Source organism: Ceratotherium simum, chromosome 18 (assembly GCF_057802395.1).
Source record: "Ceratotherium simum simum isolate JZ-2026a chromosome 18, ASM5780239v1, whole genome shotgun sequence".
Taxonomy (NCBI): Eukaryota; Metazoa; Chordata; class Mammalia; order Perissodactyla; family Rhinocerotidae; genus Ceratotherium; species Ceratotherium simum.
In genome coordinates, this window is record NC_141917.1 from 52,507,248 (window position 1) to 52,532,368 (window position 25,121).

General features: G+C 40.3%; 1 protein-coding gene across 10 annotated transcripts in view; it reads left to right on the plus strand.

The window, feature by feature from the left end:
* The window catches only part of MAST4 (microtubule associated serine/threonine kinase family member 4), a 550,605-nt gene that overhangs the window by 356,388 nt on the left and 169,096 nt on the right, over positions 1-25,121 (plus strand). The window contains exon 1 of one of the 10 annotated variants that reach the window (XM_004422888.3): positions 20,975-21,548. The exons of 8 other annotated variants lie outside the window; for them this stretch is intronic. In XM_004422888.3, the coding sequence (XP_004422945.2) occupies positions 21,457-21,548 (92 nt within the window). In that variant the 5' untranslated portion in view covers positions 20,975-21,456. Of the gene's footprint in view, positions 1-20,974; positions 21,549-25,121 lie in introns of those variants that run through there. One more of the 10 variants, XM_014781681.2, reaches the window with a different exon arrangement.

The window sequence follows — 25,121 nt, forward strand, 5'->3', positions numbered from 1 at the left end:
GGAGGATATGAAATGTCACTAGTGCCATTGCACATGGCAGCTTTTGTGAGTGAGAGCCCGAGGAAAGCCAATGTATAGGTTTAGTTTTGGAGACATTAGTTGATGTCACTTATCTTCGTGGTGCTGCTTCTCCATGATCACAGATGGCCGCCAGTAAGCTTTGTTCTAGAAATCTGAATGTGTGACTCTGGATCTCATCATTCTCATGATTTTGACAAAAGCTGGGATTTGGGATGCTGGTTTAAAGATGGATAGACAGTTATTCAATTCAATATATCTAGAGCTCCCTCTGAGACGTTTTTGCCTACCATTTGTAAGGCACATGTGGCTTTGTCACTTGCTTTAAGGGACTTGGGGATAGTTCCCTAGGATCTCTGAGCCCCAGTTTCCTCATCTATATATGGGGAAGTTCACTGGTATCATTCAGTGTTGGGAATGATTAAGTACCAGGCAGAAAGATGATTAGTAAATAGTAGCTATCAAGCTGATGAGGGGAAGGAGGGCTTGGAGTCACTTCCTTATGTAATGCTGTAACTTATCGACAGATGGTCTATTCTAGTGACATGTCTTCTGGGAAGTCTTATTAAAGATAGAAATCCCAGAGAAGTACAAAGATGTAACTCACAACATCAGATTATGGAGCATAGAGTGTAGACTATCCTTAAATGTAAACAGAGAGAGGACAGAGAAATCCTGGACCAGGCATCTCAAAGTCTTTTGGCCGAAAGTGTTTAGAGGTGACACAAGGGAGACACAGGCATTGGGCTTGATCTACCTTCATGCAAGACTCGTTCGTGTTGAGTATCAGCTACTGGCTAGGTTGTGTTCTAGGCTCTGAGGATACGGCAATGAACAGGATGGAGGAGGTCTCTGCTCTCATGGAGCTTATATCCTAGTGGGTATGGGGGTGGGGGAAAGAAGACCTACCGTAAACATGCAAGCCAGAAAAACACTGGAGAGTAACAAGGGATTTGCAGAGAAATTAAACAGGATGGTCTGGTGGCTTCTTTTTCTCTGAGGGAGTGACATATGAGCTGGACCTGAGTGACCAGAACATGTCAGCCGTGAGAACGCCAAAGCAAAAGCATTCCAAGTGGAGCGACCACCACGGCGAGAGCAACCTAAGGAAAAGCAGTGCAGGGAAGGGGAGGGCATGTGGATGAGGTGGGAGACAGACAGGGCCGCATCTGAAGGGCTCCCTAAGTCAGAGTCAGGGATTGGCTTTTCCTCTAAGCCTGATGGGAAGCATTTGAGGTTTTGAAATAGGGGAATAACATGATCTGATTTGCATTTTTAAGGTTTCTTTTGGCTACTGGGTAGAGGGTGGATTGAGCTCAACTTGGAGGTTTAGGAAGTAGTCTAGATGAGAGATAATGGTGGCTGGACCAGATGGTAATGGTGAAGTTGGAGGGAAGTGGTTGGATTCAGACTGCATTCTGAAGGGAGGGTGCAGGGAAAAAGTGAAATCAATTTTTGTTGGCTGGAGTAACAGAGTAGATGGTGGTTCTGGTTACCAAGGTGGGGAAGACTTGAGGAGGAGCAGCTTGTGGCAGAAAACCAAGAGTTTGGTTTTATTCATGTTAAATTTGAGATGTTTATATGTTACCCATGTGGAGTCTGGAATTCCAAAGAAAGGTTAGGTCTGGAAAAGCAAGTGTAGGACTTCTAGGCAAGTAGTTGGTGCATAAGCCCACGGGAATGGATGAAATCAGCTAGCGAGAAGTGGCTCCAGGACAGATCCTGAGACACTGCAGATATAGATGTCAGGCTGAGGAGCTGGAGGAGATGTGGCCAGAGATTAGGAGGAAAACCAGGTGAGTGGTTTCACAGAAGCGAAGTGAAGGAGTTTGAAGCAGGAGAGTGGTCCCCTGTGTAGAGTGATGCTGAAGGGTCAGTGCTGACTGCGCTTAGGCCAGGGAATGAAGGGGCCAGTGGGGGTGGGGGGACAGTTGGGTGGAAGGAAGAATGCAGGTGCTGAAAGAAACTCTTATCCTAAGGGCCTTTGTCCTTGGTCACCAGCAGCTTGAGGGGCACTAGATTTTCCTCCTGGGCAAATTGAGGCTCTTGGTTATTACAGGATACCTGAGAACTATCCATTTTGAGATCTTTCCCTTCCTTGTTACCAAATCAGGTTTATCTTTAGTTCCAGCCTTATGTAAGCAGTAAGCCTAGAGTGATTTTATGACTTAACTATTTCTTGTCCTTCAATCTGTAGGCTGTCTGTGCATGTCTGTGTAGTTGAAAAAGGCCTTTAGGGTAGGTAAGATAGGAAGCCAGGCTTGGAGGATGGGTAAGATTTGGGTAGATGAAATAAGGTTGTGGGGAATGGGGAGGGGAATAGAAACAATTGAGTTAGGAAAAAAATCAGCAATGTATTTAACATGTTAGTGAAAACTCCAATAAGTAGTACAGCAACAATGGAAACCTGTTACTTGCATACCACCTACTTCTAAAAGAGATTTGAAGCCACCTACACATAGACATACATTGTAGAACCACTCATTCGTCCTACAAACATGTATTGATTGCCAATAATGACCCCATAGTAGAGGCTGGGCTACGGAGATGAATGACCCATGACCTTCCCTCAGGGAAGACAGATATGACAACAGTTAAGTGTAATATAATAACAGACAAGGAGAGAGAGGATTAATTCTGTCTGATTCAGTTTCAACAGGGAGCTCCCAGAGGAGATGCTATTTGACTGTAGAAGGATGAAAAGATGTCAATCAGGAAGAGAAGAGGAGCTGGCAGGGAAGCCCCTCCTGGGCAGAGGGCACAGCAGGAGCAGATCTGGCAGGTGTGAGAGCACGTGTTGTGGTTACGGTATAGGGAGCTCTGGTTCCTGGTGAGCACAGTGGTAGGAACGAACAGAGGGGAAGAAGTGTTAAGTGCTGAGTCTGGAGAGGGGGACTGAGACCAAGCTTTATTTTTGTAGACAGTAGAGATCATAGGGGTTTTTTTTTGTCTTTTTCTTTTTTTAAGAATAATTTATCGGTAATCATAGATATCCTTAGGCTTAAAATATAGGGTTTTTTGAATGTTTTTTAAAATTAAGTCTTTTTATAGAGCAGTTTTAGGTTCACAGCAAAATTGAGGAGAAGGTACAGAGATTTCCCATATACCTCCTGCCCCTACACATGCATAGCCTCCCCCATTATCAACATCCCCACCAGAGCGGTACATTTGTTACAATTGATGAACCCACATTGACACACCATTATCACCCAAAGTCCATAGTTTACATTAGTCTTCACTCTTGGTGGTGTACATTCTGTGAATTTGAACAAATGTATAACAACATGTATCCATCATTATGGGCAGAGATTTTCACTGCCCTAAAAATCCTCTGTGCTCTGCCTATTCACTCCTCCCTCCCCAGCCCCTGGCGACCAGTGATATTTTTACTGTCTCCATAGTTTTGCCTTTTCCAGAACATCATTTAGTTGGAATCATATAGTATGTAGCCTTATCAGATTGTCCTCTTTCACTTAGTAATATGCATTTAAGATTCCTCCATGTCTTTTTATGACTTGATAACTCATTTCTTCTTAGCACTGAATAATATTCCATTGTCTGAATGTATCACATTTTATCCATTCAGCTACTGAGGGCCATCTTGGTTGCTTCCAAGTTTTGGCAATTATGAATAAAGCTGCTATAAACATCTGTGTGCAGTTTTTTGTGTGGACATAAGTTGTCCACTCCTTTGGGTAAATTCCACGGAGTACAATTGCTTGATCGTGTGGTAAGAGTATGTTTAGTTTTGTGGGGTCATAGGTTTTTAGAGAAATATTGATCTTTGTTATAGAAAGAGAATTCGTAATTATGCATTTTAGTCTCTTTGCCTGTGCTTATTACCAGCCCTGTGTGTCCAAATGCTGAGAGAACATCACACCTTAGAAGAATTGCTACCACATCGAATAAAAATATCCCAAACTCTTCCCTCTCCAACACCATCTATATTTTGTTTCACACTAATATGCATGTGTATATGTGTGGTGTGTTCTTGTATACCTCTCAATATCTTGAGTAGGAAATTATGTAGATTAACTAGATTCTTCATGGTACTTTATGTGCTAGAGAAAATATTTCTTGATGTCTGTATATTTAATTGCATGAAAGAATAAAATACGCTCTTTAATGGGTGTATTTTATAAGAGTTTTTTTTTTTTTAAGTCAAATGTGTATATATGTGTGTATAAAGTCTACGAGAAAAAAACAAGAGAGCCTTGTTTTAGGAAGATCTTCTGTGTCTCGTAGGTGACATTTTTTAACCTTCTTCAGTGAATTTATAAATGAAAAGTGAGTCACGCTTGTACAGTTTACTTGGTGTAATCTTCCTCTGTCAGTGTACAGCACAGAGTGTATGCTGATGAATCATGTGCAATGTGTTTTTAAAATCAGAACCTTTCAGAAGAGCTGGATGCCTGGGTGGCTGAAATGGCTTAGGACATAAACTGCTAAAAAATAATGAGAATACTCTTAAAGAAAATCCCGTTCCCTTTGTGATATATTGCTTATGTAACAAAACTGTGGTGAAAGACTTGGTATTTTTCTTTTTCTTTTTTTTTTTTCCCTGTCTCCCCATACCCCTGAGAAGTTAATGGTTTGAGGAAAACACTCCAAGCCCAACAGATCATGTCAAATATTTGGTTTGGTAGGATTAATATTTTACTGAAGAGCGACAGTGGGAGCACTGTCCTAGTTTTAGGGATAATTATGTAAACTAATGAGCCCCATCCATTAAAAAACTTAGGGAAAGAAAAAGCTATTTATCATGTGGATTACACTGACTATACTTAGAGGACAATGAATTAGGTATTAAATACAATAGGGTTACATTTAATTAAAGTTGCTCTTTTTGTGATGCTAAGGTTAATACTTATGACACTGTACAAATGTTTAATATTGCTTTATTTAAAAAAAAAACAAACTCAATGGTTTGTTATTCTGTGCCTTGCTCCCCACTGGCTTAAAATTGACTTTTCACTTAAGTTTACCATCCTCTGAATTATTTCCTTTACAACAGACCCAAAGAATTCCAGTTGGCTGGGAGAGTTGTAATTGTCTATCTCAGCCACTAGAGGGAAGTGACTCTAGTATTTATTCTGAGGAGAGGAGGTGTTTAATCTCTCTGATCTTGTACTCATTGACCCTTAACCGGGAAGGGGTTATCCTTAGCATCAGGATCACTCCTGCGCCTATTCTAGAGAAGACTCTCTGGGAAAGGAAGGGCAGAATTAACTATGGTGTAGGACTTGGTATATGAATATGTCTGACCAAAATGTAGAGTCCATCCATTTCTTTCAAGACAGAAATGGATGACTCTGTCATCCCCAATGGATGACTGGCTTTGCTGGGAAGAGTGAATGATTCTTCTAGAATCATTTCATTCATAAGAGTAACATGACTAATACTTCTCAAATATCATGCAATGTTCTCAACACTTAAAAAATACTAACATAATCCTAGCAACTGTCTTGTGAGGTAAGTACTCTTATTTTCATTTTACAGAATAGGAAAGTAAGGCTTTTAGAGGTTAAATAACTTAACACGAGCACAGAACCAGTAAGTATTGATGCTGTAATCACAAACCCGGGCAATGGCTCTGGTCCATGTTCTCAGCCACTGTGGGATACCACCTCTCCATACACACTCAGTTTCCTGAGCACGAGGAGACGTTCACAGAATTATAACAAGTTTGAGTCTGCAAAGGGGAAAGATATTTTGGTTCAAAAAACACAAGAAGAAAACTACAGAATCAAAATCTATGCCGTATTTTATCTATGAAAACATGCATTTATCACATTTTAACATGTCTGAAATCAGGTTGTGGCTTACAGCTTTATTAGAGGAAATGAGATATTTGTCTGTAAACATAACATACAACTTCGTTGTTAAATTTAACATTCACAAAAATGTAATATTTGAAAACAATTTCTATTTTAGATTTTTGCACTTCATGGGAATTCCCAGGTGTGTGTGATGATTGCTTAGATATAAAGCAAAAATATAAAATACAACGTTTCACAGGAAAAAAGATTTAATGTGGGATGTGGGTATATTTTAATGTTTGACAGTATGTCAGATGGAGCTTCCAAAGGTGCGAGTTCCTAGGACCTTGATGTTTGTTAAATGGCCCTGAATCCTGCCTCTTCCTGGATTCTCAGAAGCACCTCTAATCATGTCCCTCTCTTTGCCCCTCCTTGTGCATAATCTGGTTGCGGCAATTTATTTTCCCTTTAGGAAGCCAGTTATTCTCAAGGCTTCAAAAATAGTATCAGTATAGAAAATCTGGGGAGAGCTGGTTGTCTTCAGAGCGATTTTGCTCAGTCATAGATTAATTGGAGTTCTCACTGTCTCATTGAAGTATGTGACAGCCCAGGATTATTCGAGCAAACTGGGCAGAGTCTCTGGTATGTGGGAATGGAGGCACCACAGCAACACAGGTGTGGATGTGGCCAGAACTCACTTGGCACATAAGCATAGCCCTGTGAAAATACTATTTTACATTGTGAAGTGTTATTTTTTGCCCCCACTGACATTTTGAAACCAGCTCCTTTAAGGAAAGTAATACAGTTTCAGACAAACTTTTTAAGGGCATTCCCAAGAGTCTGCAATTCAACACATATTCATACTAGGCAGAAGTTTTTTTTAAGGAAGAAGGAAACATTTTTCTAGCATAAGGAAACATGATCAATGTTTTTTAGTTAAAACATAAAAGAACTTTTAGACCATCTATCTTAAATCTTTGTTTTAAATATTTGTATTCTATGTCTTATTTTCATTGATTTTTTTTTATCTGTAGTTCAAGCCAGAATAGTCAAAGACCAGATATATGTTAGCTGAGAATTTTGCTTTTGCAGCTTTATTCTAGGTCTACCCTAGGGCATCTCTCTGCTCTCCAGCAAGCCCACCCAGGTTCCACAGAGAGATGCAGAAGAAGAGAAATTCAGACTTAAGAGTTTTCCAGTTGTTGACAGCTCTATGGAAGGTTCAGTGTGGCAAGAAGTTAAAATAATTTCATCAGGTGAAATTTATGGATTATCAGTGGATTTCTATTGCTCATGCTTTGCTTATTCTCTTTTACCAAAGAAATAAAAACATTTTTATATGGCCTTAGAAACTATTAGTTTTGTTTTAAAATCAATAATAAACTTTAATTAGAAGTATATTCTATTTATGAAGTCAGTTTTCATACCCAAATTTAAAGAGCAGTATGACCATAACTATTCTATATTACTTTTTCTCTCAGTTGATGATAAATTTATGTGGTTATATTGCTCCATGAGATTTTTTTTTTTTTAAGTTACTTAACCGGTCTTGGAAACTTCTAGATATCAATCTATTCTAGAGTTTTCTGGAATCTAACAGGTAGATTAGATGTGATTTCATTGGAGAACCTGATGTTATTGTTTTTTTATTTGCTATTTCCAGGAGAATAGCATGTTATGATTTTAGTTATTCCCTCCTAAATTGCTGATTCTTTGGATGAAAAATAAAAATATGCAAGGTTTAGAATTGTTTCAGTGAAAGCTTCTCAAGACATACTGACTCTGAAATATAGGACTTTAAATTGCTACTTCACTCGGAGAAGCAATTATGCCCTAATCTGCTCTGATGTGGCAAGTAGGGTAGGAGGAGGGATGTTACAGAGACTCCAGGCATGAGACATTCTTCTGATACTCACTATGTGTTTGTGAAAACTGGCTGTCTGGGTTGTCTACTCTGATCTGTTCATTGTTTCCCACTTGTTCTTTCATTTACTTCCCTAAGAAATAGCACATTGAAAAGAATTCAGTAATTGATGGCATGACTCATATTTATGAGATACCATGAAGACTTCTCCCCTTCCCCTCTGAAATTGTTCTTGTTTGAATACTTATGTTAACGAATGGGCTCAATCCATTGATTGCATGTTGATGAAATGATATTAGACCCACCTAGAACTTCTATTACCTGGCTTATATTTTAAAAGCACATACACAGCCTCTCTGGTTTGGGAGACTGGGCAGAGCTCTCCAGTTATGAAAATTACATGCAGCAGACTTTACTTCCCCAATAAAGTTGAAAGTAACAAATAATACTTCAACTGTTAGGTACTCTATGGATACCTGGCAGCTCACTGAAGTATATCTGATCCCATTTCTGGGACAGAATCACTAGATGGATCTGTCTGAGCCATGAATTCTGCAGTAATGTTCTTAAAGCTATGGTACTAGGCACTAACAAAGGATAAATAGAAGAAATGATTATTTTGAAGGGGAGAGAAAGGACTTTAATAATGTCAAATGCCACTCAAGATGTACAATGATGATTATGTTTATCTTTTAGCCTCTAGCAATTTCTAGTTCAGTGTTTCTGAACGGTTGAAGGTTGTCCCTCCCCGAGCACCCACCAGAGACAACCTGGGCCCTCCCACTTTTTCTATGTGTTTGCATCAAGTAGTGTCATTTGAAGGCAGTTGGAGTTGCTTCAGGAAAGATGGGTTGGCAGTAGAACAAACTGATATAATTGTGGGGCAAGTTACTAAAGACCAGGAAATAACTGTTAAAATATATAATGTGCTTTAATAATATATGAAAACAACAATAGCAGAAATGAAAGAATAAAACAAATCACTTAAGATGAACTGTTTTCAGTTTTCTGTCATGCCTACCAATCCTTTTCTATATGCATACATGAGTTTATATGATTGTAATCATACCATAGCTATACTTTTTCTGTTGTGTGTTTGTGTGTGTGTGTCTAAGATTAGCCCTGAGCTAACATTTGTTGCCAATCCTCTTTTTGCTGAGGAAGATTGGCCCTGGGCTATCCATGCCCATCTTCCTCTACTTTATAGGTGGGATGCCTGCCAACAGCACGGCTTGATAAGCGGTGCATAGGTCTGCGCCTGGGATCCGAACCTGCGAACCCTGGGCTGCCAAAGCAGAGCACGAGAACTTAACTACTACACCACCAGACTGGCCCCTCTGTTGTTTTTTTTTATGTGACATTTTACCATGCTGTTATATAATCTATAATGGTCATTTTTGGTGGCTGCATAATTAGTATATAAGTCATTTACCCTTAATGCCTATGTGGAAGATAAGAGACGGTAGTATCCACATCAGGGACTGACAGCCCTTTCAGTGGAAGGTTTTGCACTTTCACTTCTGGTTTTCTCTCATGAAAAGGGGTGCGGGATGGTGTGATGGCCAGCACTCTTTGGGAAGCCCGTCTCCGGGTTCTGGTAGGTAGCGTCATCCACTAAACTAGGACTCCTGCGGTCGTGGGTGGGCTCTGCTCAATACCTACTCCTTGTACGTGTCTCTAAAACTTTCAATCCTCTTTAAAATGTAAACTTAGCTGAATAGTCACATCTTCAACATTAGCAACTAAAATATTAATTCTTTGTTAAACCCTTAGATGGGATTGGTTGACTGTGGAATAAGAGCAAGATGTAGGAATAGGCATTTGCCAAAAAGGAAGAGAAGTTCTAGGAGAGGAGATGGACAGAGGAAGCTGATCGTCAATCATTGCTTAGATCAGCTGTGCCTGTTCATCTTTCCAACTCCTCCTAAATGAGATAGAAGGTTTTGCTGTAGAAGTTGACATATCTGAGCCAGGAGCCCCAGGCTATGAGGTGGAGCCAGCAGATCGCAAGCCTTGAGCACTACTGCTGTGACACTCTCAATTCCCATCTGTTCCCTGCAGTGGGAGTGTGTGTTGATCATATCCCCAAGATTGAGTTTCCAGCCTCGGAAAAAGGTCACCCTGGCTCCTTGAGTTCTTGTTTTTAGCCATCTTTACAGGGGAGACAAAGTAACACTTTACTTCAGCCATATTTATTGTCAAGGAAAGTAAAAAGCTAATAATGTTTCTTGGTTCATTTTTTAATGAACCATTAAAATCTACCAAAATTCATAGACTTAAACTTTTATTGTTCTTTTTACTAATCATCATGAAGATTGTCAATAATGACAGTGCTTTACAAGAAAAATCATCCAACTAATTGACAAAAGGCAACATGGTTTTGGAAGCATCCCCCTAGGGCTTGTGTGTAGAAGTTGGAGAAATAGAAAAATAACAGATGTGGGTTTTTTTAAACTAACCTTAGAAAGTAATGTGCAGCCAAGGATTCTGCTGAGTAGCTACTGTGTACTACGAGCCATACACAGATGAATAGTAACTGTCCTTGCACTTGGCGAGCTTAAAGCCTAGTGGAGAATTGGATCTATAAACACACAGTCCTGCTGTAGTAGAATGACTGCCATAGAAGAGGCACGTACATGCGTAAAATTCATTAGAGATCCAGGAGAAGAAACACATATGTCTGCAAGAGAAAGTCAGGCAAACTTTGCTGGAGAGGTAACCTTACAGCTCATACTTGAAAGATGAGGAGAAATTTTCCAGGCAGAGGAGGTGGAAATTCTAGGAACAGGGAACAGGATGTGCAAAGGCAGTGAGGTATGGCAGAGCTACTGTGTCTGGGGACCTTAAAGTAATTCAATATTTCTGACAAGTACATATTTTATTGTTATTGGAGCATAAACCACAAGAGGACACAAGGGGACATGTGTCAAAGGATGAGGCAAGAGAGATAACAAGGGACCACGTCATAAAGTATTCCATTTAAAGAGGTTTTGATTTTCCTATGAAGAACTTCTCCAACTTGAATGCACATAAGACTCCCCTGGGCACTTGGGTAGAATGCAAATTCCTGGGCTTTGCTCCCAGAAATCCTAAATCCATGAGTGTGGCGAAGCCTCCCCAAATCTGCATTTCTAACAAGTACTCTAGGTAATTCAGTGATGGTAGTACAGAAACCATACTTGAAGAAATATTGCTAGAACAGTGGGGAGCCATTGAACTTTGAGAGTAAAATGACTGTATGCACATGTTGGAGCTGGGCAGCTTTGGAAGAATAGTTTGGAATGGGGAGTGGGAAGGGTATTGTATTAATCCAGGCAAGAGGTAACGGAGGTGTTAGGGAGAAAAAGTTTTACCCTACCCCTCTTGGTTCTTTTGGCTGGTCTAATAATTAAATTGACAGAAGACAGATTAAAAGGAGAAAAAAAAATTACTTTCATATGTATGGAGGTCTCTTAGATATGGGACCCAAGAAGTGACCAAAGAAGGCTGTGTATAGAGCTTTAACCAAAGAAACAATAAATTTGTGAAGAACTGACAGGACGGAGAAACTTAGGCTTGGGCACTAATTAGTGAAGAAGCAAAGTTTGTTTACACAACTTGCCTTGCCCTGAATTCCCTATCTCTGGCAATAAGGATGTCTTTCTACCTTTTGGCACAGGGAGGATACCTTTCACATGGGAGATTCATTTCCTGCTTTCAGGGGGCCGGAGAGCAGGGTCAGAGTCTCCTTCTTGCATTGGCTGTTTCTCAAGTAACTTTAATTCAAAATAATCAGTATGCCACTTGGGCGTATTTTGGGGCAGCCTGCCCTGAGCCCCATCAGAGGCCATAACCAGGGTGTGGCCAGCAGGAAGAAAACATGAAAATCTATTGTTCTTTTATCATTTCATGTACAGTGAAACCTTACCCAGTTTACTTTTCTCCTGTTTTCTAATTTTTCAAACTAGTGTATTTTTCTGCCACTTTTAAGTGAGATTTGCTCTACCCTCTTCAATTTTCTGTTTTGCTGTGTACATGTCATCTGGCCTTGGTTTTCTTTTATCCTTGGTGTATTGGCATTCTTTATAATTCTTTATGTACTTTATTTCCTGGGAGCGACTGGTAGAGATAATTCTGTTTCATATTGATATTCATCCATCACCCATCTGTGCCTTTATTGGATGACATGATTGGCTGTTGTTATAGCTCTTATTAACTGGAATAACTTCTTTTTGAAAGTTTGTTGATCACTATGAACTTGAATATGGTTGTCTTCTATGACATGTATGACAATACATTGGTTCAAAGAATATTTCCATGGTTGGTACCAGAAACTTGGTCTTTGCCTTTCAGTCGTACGGTCTAGCTAACAAAGACAGTAAAATCTGAATTATCTAGCCTCATAGAAAATAACAAGTTTGTGTGTGTTGGGGAGAGGGGAGAGGTAATCCCAAATTGTAGCTAATACAATTCTTTGAAGTTAAGAACATCATTTTTTACTGTATATATATTTGGCTAATATTAAAATTGAGCTTGCTTTTTAAGAGTATATGATTTTTCTGAGCAAAGAAAGAAGAAAGCTGTCATGTACAGCATAATGTAGTGAAGCAGGTCTGGAATTCAAAGCTGCTCACATGAAATGTGCAGCCTGACCAATGTGTAAATAATAAGATATATTTATCCAAAAACAAAGCACTGTATGGATTTATAACCCAGTCAGCTTTGAAAATACTCATTTGCCCAGTTGCCATAGCAGGTAAGGATTTATGTCTAGAAAACAGAGATTTTTCATTTTCATATTGTAAAATTCCTGGGAGTAGGAAAGACTTCTTTTTAAAAGCAATTTTAGTATCTATTTCTAAGGTTTGTAGAGGTTTTACATATGCATTTTATTGTGTTTGTCAAAAAATGTCAATCAAATTTTATGAAAATATCCAACTAAAAGTGTGTATTACTAAGTTTGTAAACTCTTCGAAGTATTCTAAAATTCTCAGGAACTTGAACTTTTTAGGTTATGATAAAAAGATACTGTCAAATTTGTGGCTTCTGGAAATTTAGCTTTTTTTTCTAATTGAAAATAATATAGACTCGTTGTAAAAAAATATAAAAAGTATGAAGAAGAATAAAATCAACCATAATCTCACACTCATAGATGTCGACTAAAAATACTTTGTTTAGTTCCACCTTTTTTATTCATATAAATTCATATATATTATATTTTAAACAATTTATATCATAGAACGCCTTCTTAAACATCTTTTTCTTTTTTTAAACATTTCAGGAGCATTTCCCATTTATTACATATTTTTTTAAAACATTGTTTTAGTTTCCTCTGGCTACTCTAACAGATTACTAGTGTAACAAAATGAAAGTGTACTGAAATCAAGGTGTCAGCAGCGCTGAGCTCTCTCCAGAAACACTAGGATAGAATACATTTCCTTACCTTTTCCAGTTACTAGAGCTGCAGTCCTTCATTTCTTGGCTCATGACCCCTTCCTCCATCTTCAAAACCTGCAGCATAGCATCCTTACTTCAGTGTCACATTGCCGCCTTCTGTACTCAAATCTCTCTCTGCTTCCCTCTTTTGTGTGTGTGTGTGTGTGTGTGAGGAAGATTAGCCCTGAGCTAACATCTGATGCCAGTCCTCCTCTTTCTGCTGAGGAAGATTGGCCCTGGGCTAACATCTGTGCCTGTCTTCCTCTACTTTATACGGGACGCCACCACAGCATGGCTTGACAAGCGGTGCGTCGATGCACACCTGGGATCCGAACCTGTGAACCCTTGGGCTGCCGAAGTGGAGCGCACGCACTTAACCGCCATGCCACCAGGCTGGCCCCCTCTCTGCTTCCCTCGTATAAAGATACTTAATGATTACATTTAGGGCCTACCTGGATAATCTGGGCTAATCTCCTTGTCTATTTAATCTCATCTACAAAATCCCTCTTAACATATAAAGTAACATGTTCACAGATTCCAGGAATTAGAACCTTGGATATCTTTGGAATCTGTTTCATCTACCACAGTGGTCTTTATTGGTTTTATAATATTTCATTTTATGCCTGTTTCAGTATTTATTAACAATTGCCCTTATCTTGTACCTTTGGGTTTTTTCCCCCAATATTATGCTATTATAAGGAATTCTGAGATTAATTTCCGTATGCGTAAACCTTTGTGCACATACTTGATTATATTTGTGTAAATTCCAGGATGTCAATTTATAGTTCAAATATATATTTGTGTGTGTATATTATATGTATATGTGTATATATGCAATATACATTTGTGTGTATGTGTCTGTGTAGAAGTAATGTATGTGTCTGTGTGTGTGTATTTCCATTCTCCAGATTGTTTTCCAGAAAGTTAGTGGAGAGAACTTATCTCCTTGCCCTTTTACCAGCATATTCAGTATTATCTTTTTTTAATCTTTGCCATTTAAATGGGTAAAAAAATCTGATGTTTTAATTGCATTTCTACGATAACTAGAGTGAACACTTTTCATGCCTAACATCTTATTCTCCTATGAATTAATATTTCTTTTAAAATTTTTTTGGTATAAAAATCACGTAACAATAGATATAGATACTAAAGCTTACTTGAGAACTCCATAGCTAAAAAATTTTTTGCCTTCATTGACATATTCTCCTCTGATTTGTGGAATAATTTGAATCAACTTTAACAATGGAATAAAATTCTGATTGTTACAGAAGCACATGGTTTCTACCTCAGTCTGTATATGCTCCCTATGTGGTACTTTAATGGAAACTCTTACCTCTTAGTTTAATGGGATAATTTTCCATAACTTTAGATGTCTGATCTGGAAAAATATTCAAGAAGAGAAGAACTGATAAATTAACCTTAATCTTATATTACAGAAAGGTCTTAGTGTCATCTACTAAAGGGCTAAATATAACTACACTGACCCACTTAAACCAAATTGACACTCCTTATAATTGCACTGTAATTGTAAATGTAAACTTAGGAGGTGGATGAGAAATGATGTACTTTAGACCCAAGCTTCTGGATCAAGAAACACTATGTCCTTGAAGTTAACTCCAGATTGAGAGTCTAATGCAATGATTAGTAACTAAGGGTCACTATTAAACTCAAAAAGCACTCAGCATTTCATACAAACTAGGTATGTACATATACATGTATACGTGCACACAGCTGCATATGTTTGGTCTCTATTTTCTGAGATTTTGAAATCTGAGACAATAGACCTGTGTAACATGTACAGCGTATATAGATAATGGAATAGACTCATGACACTCAAGAATAGACAGAAAAATCTTTTTAAAACATATACAAGGTGAGTCTTCAGAATATCGGGATTCTAGACCTAATTTTGCTATCAGGTATCTTTCTAAACCTGAGCAAATCCCTCTTCCCTTTCTCTCTTGTCTTAACATTCATCCTGATGGGTGTATTGAGGATTTAAAGATGAGGAAGGTACAGCCCTGCCCTCAAAGAGCTGTTACTCTAAGGAGACTGATCTGCAGACAAACGGATTTTGATTTGATACAGTGGAAGAACCCTTTTCCTGCAGGAGCTGTCAGGAGCAGAGCCTAGTAGAGGGATACCTAACCCAGTGGGGATAAGGAGGCTCACAGGAAGGCTGCCTAGACTAAGTGGCAAGGAAGTTTGGTCTTAAAACAAGATAGGAGTTAGCCTTCCTGTTTGTCAGATGAGGGCGTTCATCTCCAAGCCTTGCTCTCTCTGCTCCGTAATTGGATTGCCTAGCTCTGTTAGAGGCTAGTGCTCTGTGTGGCTTATTGATGGATCTTCCAGACAGTTGATTTAGAATGGAGAGACACACTGATCGCTGGCTCTCTCCTGGTAGTCTCCTTCCTACAGGATGACCCCTCCAGCCTTGTATGGATGACATACGTACCTTTTCTGGCAGCCTGTCCAGCTCCTCTCCCAGGGGGTAGAACTCCGTCAGAATAAGCTGAGGGGCTCTCCCAGGACCTTCCTCTGCATAAAAGTCAGAGGATAGACTGCTACGGTGATATGCTTACAAGCAGTAGTTATGGAACTCGCCTCAGTCCCCTGTGCTGGGCTGCCATCATGCATGTTCTATTCTACTTCCCTATCATACAAATCAAGGAGTCATTAATTTACGAGAAAAGCGCTTTGTTTCCCACATCTATCTGTTCTCTCCTCTCAGATTTTATCAAGTTATTGTTATTTGCTACATTTTCTGAGCCTCTGATTCTCCTGGGATCCAGGGAATATCTGAGGAAAGCGTTACATTCTCTTCCCATTCTGGCCAGTCTTCAGCTGTCCTTTCCCCTCTTGGAACCTTATCCTTCACCCGGCCCTTGGGAATTGTGCAGTTTTCTGCTCAACCTAACAGGAAAGATAAATCAATTTAATTTTGTCTTTTTTGTTTTCTCTATTCACTTTAGAAATCTGAATCTCTCTTACTTTGTGATATTTTTTTAGAATTTTTTAAACATTCCTGAGTCGATATAACCCTACTTATTTAAATCTGTCTCTTGGTTTTCAGCATTCAAATCTATCCCTAGAAGTTAATTTTCATTGATCTTTTTATCTTCCTTCATATTTTAGTAATGTGAGCAAAAAATTTGCTTAATAACTCTAGAAGAGATTTCTTTCAATCTGCTCCCCATTGATGTGACTTTCTTCACATTTCTAGCCCAGTCTTTAAGCTTTATTTCTTAAGATGTGCAGTGATTACAAGGACTGCTGCTTCAGGATGGGCAGTTTGCTATTCACACTCCTAGAGTGAAACTCTCCAGACAGCATTTCGAAGGTGATCCAAGTAGACCAGTAGGTGTGGACAGCCTTGGGGAGGTAGTCACTTCTATGCTCTGAAGATGGGAGTAGACAGAGGTCAAAGTTAATTTATAGTAGAATCCCCAGCCCAGGCCAAGATGAGGTAGAACACATTTGGAAACTCAATATCAACCCCACTTTCCCTAGCATCTTCTCATTGGATGTGGCCGTATGGCCAGAGTGTCAGTGCAGGGAGCTGACAGCTTCCCAAACCTCATACCTACACTGGAAAACTTAGTCTCCTTCCTATACTGTCTAAACTCAAGGTAAGACTCCAGGGATATTATCTTTAACACTGTTCTGTGTAGGGTGGAGGAAAATTCTACTGAATGGGCATGGGTCAGAGGCTGAGAAGTAAAGTGGAGAATTCAAGTCAGTGAAAAGGACTTGGAATATTTTATATGTGGAAGGAGGATGAATAGTGAAGAATTTGACTCTTTCTTAAATACTCATTTTGTCCTAAGCTAGCATTTCAGTAGCGTGACAAGCTTATTTTTTAATCCCATTTACCTTTCTCTTAAAAACAATGGCAGATTATATCATCCTGATTCAGTGAATGAGCATTCTGGATCACAAAGCTTGTCCATTGCTGTGTAGGCTTAGTTGTTGGGCAGTAAGTAGAAAATCTTGATGAATATCTGTATATTGACCTAGACCAACTATAGTCTTAAGAATTTCCAATAATCTCAATTCCCTCTTAGTTCTGTAGCCAGTTTTACTACATTTGCAACTAAACTATACTCTAGTTTCTGCCCATATAATTATTTTGTCTGTAGGACAATGTCAGTAGTTCTGACAATTTTAATTCTTCTATTTACTGACTGCATTACTTTGTGAATCATAGTTTCCCAAATCAAGTCAAACGGGTTAGAAGAAAAGTTACACTTTAGTGCCACACCTATTCTTATCTTAAAGGAGTGTGGGAATATATTAGCTACTTTCACTATATTAACTAGTTCATTTCTGATTCCTCATGCACTTTACCTATTTATTTTTTTAATTTTGGATACAATCCAAATTCTACCAAGCCTTTTTTAAGTGCAAAAAACATATTAAAGTATACATAGTTAAAAATACTCATATCTTTACCCATCCCTTTGAGAATCTGCATGGTAGATTTCTCAAAATGTACAGGATTGGAGATAGTAATGACATCTGTTGCCCACAGGCCAGGATATGCATCATTCAATCAAGAGAAGAAATAAATGTTTTATGTCATCGATTTATCCATTTTAGTTGCTATCATCTTTATGGGTGTTGCCCAAATACATAGGCTTTTCTAGAAGGACCATAGAGAATACAAGAGTTGGGAGGTACAGAGTCTTCAGGTCTTGAAACCATCCAGAACTTGAGTCCCACTCACAGCATCTCCTTCAAGTTACCTCTACTCCAACACCCTTACAGGAAGTGCTCCCTTGTTGTTTCAGCCCTTTTTATCTTTGGACCCAAAGACTCTTCCACATTGTAGTTATGTCAGTATTCAAGGACAGCTGTCACTTGTTTCCTAAATGTTCTCTTCTCCACTTTCAACACAGAATTCCTCAACCCATAATTTATATAGCACACTTTCAAGTCCCCTTTACCATCTTGATTGCTCTTCTCTGGGCAGCCTCTAATATGTAATTATCCCTGTTAAACTCAAATACCTAAAACTGAGCACAAAAATTATTCCCTGGGCTTATTGGGGATTGAAGGGAGGGAGGATTCAAAGAGAATGCCCCTTGGATTTGCTTGTGACATTTCTTAGATCCATGATAAGACCTGAGGAATGTTTACACTTCTGTTTCCAGTTATAGAATATAGATAAAAATGAGTCAATAAGAGAAAGTCTTTAGAATTTAAAAATATCCTCATGGGATTCTTAAGAATGCAGGATTCTTTGAGAAAATCAGTTGACTTGTTAATACTGATAATTTCAGGGCATCTTAAAGAATAGATACCTGGGCATCTGAAGTGTCTCCATTCAAAAAGCATTTATGAAATGCTTATATAAATCAGTAACTGTCAGATTTTGGAAATACAGAGATCAATAAAACATGGCTTTAGCTTTGAGGAACTCACAGACTAATAGGGAAGACAGCCATAAACAGTCAATTATAATACAGTGTGACCAGCAGCTCATGTATTTTTTGCCCCATACTAAGCCATCTCTTCTTTTTAAAAATGTATTAAGTATTAAAAAGGTACTTTTTATAGGCCAGAACAAATACAGTACCTAAGCTCTAAAGCAGAGTTTCTCAACCTCAGCACTATTGACATTTTAGGCTGGATAACTGTGTTTTGTGGGAACTGTCTTCTGCATTGGAGTGTGTTTAGCAGCAACCCTGACCTCTATCCACTAGATGCCAGTTGTGACAATCAAAAATGTCTGCAGAGGGGCCAGCCCCGTGGTCTGGTAGTTAGGTCGGGCGCACTCCGCTTCAGTGGCCCGAAGCGAAACAGGCATGTTCGAGGTATCATGAAAGTGGAGGGCACCATGTGGGATGCCCCCTACTCCAGTCTTACACCTCTCAGCATGGTATTCTTTTAGCTTCTGTCTATTGTGGACATTTATGTACAGTGTATACTAGATACTGCATGAAGGGGTTTATGTATGTCATCTCATTTATGTTTGTCAACCTCTAGAGGTTGGTCCTATTATGGTCACCATAAAAATGGGAGAAGTAAGCACAGATTAAGTGACTTGCCTAAAGTCACAGTGACTGTTGGAGGCAGAATTCAAATCCAAGATTTTTGCTCTTAACCAATGCTCTATGCCCCCTTTCTTGGAGGGAGCCTTTATCTAGCGCCGTGATCTCAACCAGGAGTGATTTTGCCCCCAAGGAACATTTGGTGATGTCTGCAGACATTGTTTTTTTTTTTTTTTTCACTGAAGAATTAGCCCTGAGCTAACATTTGTGCCAATCTTCCTCTATTTTGTATGTGGGTTGCTGCCACAGCATGGCTGATGAGTGGTGTAGGTCTGCGCTGGGGATCTGAACCCGCTAACCTGGGCCACTGAAGCGGAGTGCGCCCGACCTAACTACCAGACCACGGGGCTGGCCCCTCTGCAGACATTTTTGATTGTCACAACTGGCATCTAGTGGATAGAGGTCAGGGTTGCTGCTAAACACACTCCAATGCAGAAGACAGTTCCCACAAAACACAGTTATCCAGCCTAAAATGTCAATAGTGCTGAGGTTGAGAAACTCTGCTTTAGAGCTTAGGTACTGTATTTGTTCTGGCCTATAAAAAGTACCTTTTTAATACTTAATACATTTTTAAAAAGAAGAGATGGCTTAGTATGGGGCAAAAAATACTGGACCAAGCCCCTAAGCATCTGGTCAAGAGTATTTTGTCACTTGCAAAATGAGAAAATATTGCCTTCTTTCTCTATCTTTGTCTACTTCAAGGGTCTGAGCAGAGGCTCTATGAAAATGTGAGGAGATGATATATAAGAAAGTCCTGTATAAGAATTATTATCAGCAATTCTTAGATTCCTTGGGGTCTCTGGGTCACAAGAAGTAGACACAGAGGACCCCATGGTGGACTTCTCTTATTTGTTTGCCCTCCTCCCTTGTCAGCTGACCCCCTCATAGTCACCCTCATATTTCTCTAAGCAGTTTGTTCCCAGTATTTACTGGATGAACCAAACTATTTTTTAACAAGTGACTTTTGCTTAAAATTTTTTTTTTAGTTTAGTATCTGTTGCCATATTACACCAGATTTTGGGCCGTTACTTTAAATTCTAATTTTTTCTTTATATACTTTTACACAGGCATTTGTGGGTTTGGGGAGTTATTTGAATACCATGCCTTTCTTCAAAATGAATAACAATAACATTAACTCAACCTCCCCTTCATTCCTTCGTTTCAAGCTCTAACCACTTGGAAGGAAAATAATTCTAGCATTTGTTAAATGAATGCCAGCTAGTGTCTTTACAGGTAATGGCTGACCTTTCCCTAGACAGGTCGTTGCAGCCAAACAGGTGTCTACTCTAGTAATTTATCAAGTGGCTGTAAACGCGTAAATTTAGTTTACTGAGGTTTTAGGTGAGCGTGACATCCCATTGGCGTGCTTTTCCTACACCACAAACAGCGTCTGGGGAAAGAGTTATTACTGACTTCCTTGGAGTGTTTTATTGGTGATCCATTCTGCAGTGAATCACAAACCAGCCTTCAGGTGCGCGCGACGCACGCTTCACGGTGTTCCGGAGCCACCGCTCGATTTATTTATTTATTTTAGGGGAATGATCCATTTGGGGCTGCGGGCCGGGGGCGCGGCGGCGGCGGCGGCGGCGATGCTCGGATGCTCGGTGTCCCGGCCTCCCCGGGGCTCACACAGGTCCCCGCCTGCCCCCTTTCCCATGAGGCCCCGCTCCTGGGAGTGTCTGCCCGGGGAAGGGTCCCCGCGCCCAGCCCCTTCCAGCGGGAGGCGGGGAGGCTGCGCAAAGGTGTCCGGCTCGAGTCCCCCAATAGGCCAGTTTGCTCAAAGTGCTTTTTGTAAGTTTCCGTTTTTTGAGGAGGCAGAAGAAGAGGAGCCTTTTCTATTTAAATTCCTTTCCTTGTATGTAGATACCAAAAGGAAACTCAGCACTGGGCATGTTCGGATGTTGAATGGTTTTGCCGATAAGCAACAGCCTCCCGGAACCAAAGACTTAAAATAGTCGTCTCCCCCCTCCTCCCCGCAGGAGCTGCAAATGGTATCTGCCAAACAGATGACAAAGTACCTTGGACTGAATCACACACAGACAGCATTTTGAGCAGAACGCACGGCCCAACTCTTGTAATGACTGTTTGCAGCTGGCCAGGGCTGACCAGGAGAGGGCAAACCTAAGAGGAAATAAGTTTCCCGAACCTCGGAGAAATGGCTGTGTGCTAATTAAAGGCTGGGACGGGTACTTCTCTGATATGCTCCAAGTTGTTCTTGAGGTCACAGTTCACAGCACGCTTCCTCTGGAGGGAGTGAGTAGATAATTGGGATCTTTTTTTCTTTTTTCCCCCCTCCCCGTTTTGGCCTTATGGCCTTGAACCCGCAGTGAATTGAAGAGAGAAAGAAATGGATATGTCTGACCCCAATTTTTGGACTGTGCTCTCAAACTTTACTTTGCCCCATTTGAGGAGTGGGAACAGGCTTCGGCGGACACAAAGGTAAAAACGGGGGAATCCTTTGCCTGGAGAGGGAATGCTTTGGTTTCTGAGGCGCCCGACTGCCGGAGCTCCCTTAGCAACTGGGGTTTTGTTTATTGGGTGACAGTTTGAAAAGTTTATACCCTGCCAGGGGGGCACTGTTTCAGGTAGTCCCTCCTCCTCTCAGATTTCCTGGGTAATTCTGATGAATGTGCTTCCAGAATTCTTCTTTTGAAATGTGGATAATGGGACGTTGAGTTGTGAGTGGTGGGGAGAGAAAAAGGGAAGGGGGAGGAGATACTTTGTCTTAGTCTGTCTCTTTGATCTAATCGTGTTTATCCATTTTGCTTACCCAGACCTCAGGGCTTCTGCCTCTCTTTGTAGAGCCTTTCAGATGTTCCCCTCTATTAAATATTTGACCTTTATAAGATGCAGATGTACAATGCAAAGATAGCTCAACTTAGCCTGTTTCATATTGTCTGCTTAAAGAGACAGGTCTGCATAACTTTGCCATTTTGTTTTTTTTACTGGCTTGCTGACATTTATTTCTAATAGGGGACTGGCCTTTTCACTTTGTAACATATATTTGACAGAATTAAGTGGGGGGGGGGGGGAAAGACTTCAAAAATCAAGGTGAAGCTCGTGCCACAAATGAAAGACAGGTCAGAGTTAGTTGCTGACAGTTGGGTTGAGAGAATGTGATTTTAAAGGGGGTGTTTCTCCTCTCTCCACATTTGTGTCCAGCACAGAGAGGTGGCATTATTGTGGTTTTAGAGGGGCACACCCTCTGAGTTGTGTAAATACAGATTCTGTTTTTCTTTAAAAGTTGCCTTGCACGTACACGTGAACATGCATGAGAGCAATGGTGCAGTCAATAAACAGGATGCTGGCTGTCAGATTTGGGGCGTCATAATCTCTCTGCTCCAGTGTTCAAAGAACACAAGAAAACGGTTCCTTCTGTCGGGTTATACCGATAATGTTTTGTAGCGTAAATGCAGATACACAATACTTTGGAAGACTTAGTAATTTTTCCTTTTGAAATTTCCCATGGTATTTCCTACATTTCAGAAGTGTCCTAGAATACTCTCACATGCCCTGTTTATACACACACACGTACACATATGTAAAACACATACATGTACATGCGTGATATCATGGAGATTTTAAAGTCATGCTTACTATTAATGCAACTTGAACAGTGTTGGTGCCACTAAACCATGCTAGATTCTAAAGTGCCTCTTAAATAAGGTGGCTATGCTTTTATCATTCTGCTATGTGTGTTCAGAGACATTCTCTTTTGGTATTGGTCATTTTTGTTCAAGCTTTGTCATCCATGTACCAAGCCCCCAAAACAATTAATCAGTTGAAGAGATTCACGCTGTGCGTAAACAAGGCCACTGCTCCTCGGGGCGGTACGTCCTATAACTTCTTACTTTTTCAGTTTGTCAGGGGCCCTTAAATATTAGTCTGAGTGGTGTTGTCCTGGCTGTCATGCAGTCTGTGCTCTCACTAGAGCCACTTCTTGGAAAAATAAGTCTGCTCTGGCATCACACCTGTGTGTCTGAACCTGACAAGTGGCTAGAGCCTTTCTTCCCCTCACCCACCTGTTGATAGTATTATTGAGAGAGTCAAATGCATGAAGAATTCTCAGGTTGGTTTCACCCTGGCCTTCCAGCAGTCCAGCCTGCAACAGTCCGATTCCAACAGCTCACGCTGACAGAGAGCCTAGGTTCTAAAGTAACCTGGGTTCTTCCCAGCAAAGTGGGAGAGTGTGGGAGGGCTGTCTCCACTCCCCAGGTCAGGGACCCATATCTTCAGTTTGGTGAAACAGAGAGGGAGGTGGATTTTCTTCCCTCCCTTCTAAGAGTAAAGGTTGTCATAGCCTGTTTGTTACTGGGGATTTCCGGGATTCGTGGAGTTTGGGAATATGTGTCCTGAAGATCATCTACATACATCTACTCATTGTTGGTCTCAAAGGGCCAGCACTACTTTATATTTGTTATGTAGGGTAGGAAAGATGAAGGGCGGTGTCCTCCTCTCCAGGACAGTATGTATGTGGCTGTTGTAGTCTCCTGTTATACACTGATCAAATCTGGCTCTATGTCCTTCCCTAAGGACATGTAGCATATGCTTACAGTGTGACTCTTCCCATTCTGTGACCTCCCTTAACTGTTCTAAAGTCTGTCTCCTCCTCCAAGACCCACGTTAACACTGTTCCTTACATGGCTGATCGGTTTACCCAAATCTGTTCTTTCCAAAGGACCTTGCCATTCCCAAGCTGTCCTCTCCTTTCGCCAGCTTCATGGAGGGTGTGCCCAGTGTCCAGGCGAGGGTGCCTAGCCCTCTCCCTCATTTGGACATGCCTTAGCCCTGGGAATATCTCTCCTGCCCAAGCCTAGCTTCCTTTCCACACATTCCTTTTGTGCATTTGATCCCGGCTATTTGTTCTGATTAACGTTGTAATCCAGAGGATTTCTTCTTACCCTTTTCTTTAACATCAACTTCTTGCATCTATCAAAGAGTAAAACCCAGCTTTGAGCCTGTGAATGAGCATCTTAGAGCTCCTAGGGATAAGATGTTTGTACCACTTAGACAAAAGAAAGAGAGGTTGAATGGTTTCAGACTCTTCCCTTAAATCTATGTTATGGTAGAGATTGTCATCATGGAAGCCTTTTGGTTTGCTCCGTCACATCTGCCTTGCCAGTTCAGCATGGCACTAGTTTATTGGTTTGCCCTGTCACAGGAAAACTTGGAAGCTTTCTCTTCCAACTCAGAGCCCTACCTGGGCCTACAACTCTCTGAGTTCTTGGGGAAAGGAGCCTATGGACTTAATTTGAGGTCTAGATTCTTACACAGAACTGATGAACTGAAAGCCTGGGTTCCTTGTGCTGTGTCCCAAAGACGATATATTGTTTTTCTCATTCTTTTTGTCTTGACAGACATTGGGTTGCAGACATTGGGTTGTCTGGATGCACACTGACTTTGTCTGCTGTTTTGCTGTAAAGCTCACATGTTCCATTGGAAACGGTTCCTTTTTTATGACTGGCTTTGGCCTTCTCTCCCCCTCCCTTATTTCCTCAAGGCGATCTCAATACAACCATCGACCTGCTGCTTTGAGGGACAGAAATCTAGGCTGAATGGACAGATTATTTCAACCAAAATTTGTTGTTTTAAACTGAAGTAATGATTGTGTGCTTTAGAGATTGTAAATTTCGTAGATCTGTGGATATTCCATTGACTTGATCTGCTCACAACTCAGAATGGAAATTAGTTTGCCTGCTTTATGTTACCGCTTATGTTTATAACATCTTTTCTTTTCCTGTTGGATTAAAAACTTTTGAGGAGAAGGGACCAAGCTTCTCTTTCACTTATATCTCCTCTATGTCACGCTGTAAAGAAGGGGCTATCATTGATTTCTAAATGTTGCTGCTCAGTTTTGAGGTACACCTTTAGTTTTGCTGAAGCGCAGCCTAGAAAATCCAGAAGATGCTTGAATCTTAACCTTAGTGGTCAGAAATGTCATATTTGCATTGGGCTTAAGCGATGATCTCTAAACCTCAGTGACATCCAAATCAGTAAAACTCTTATCCATGC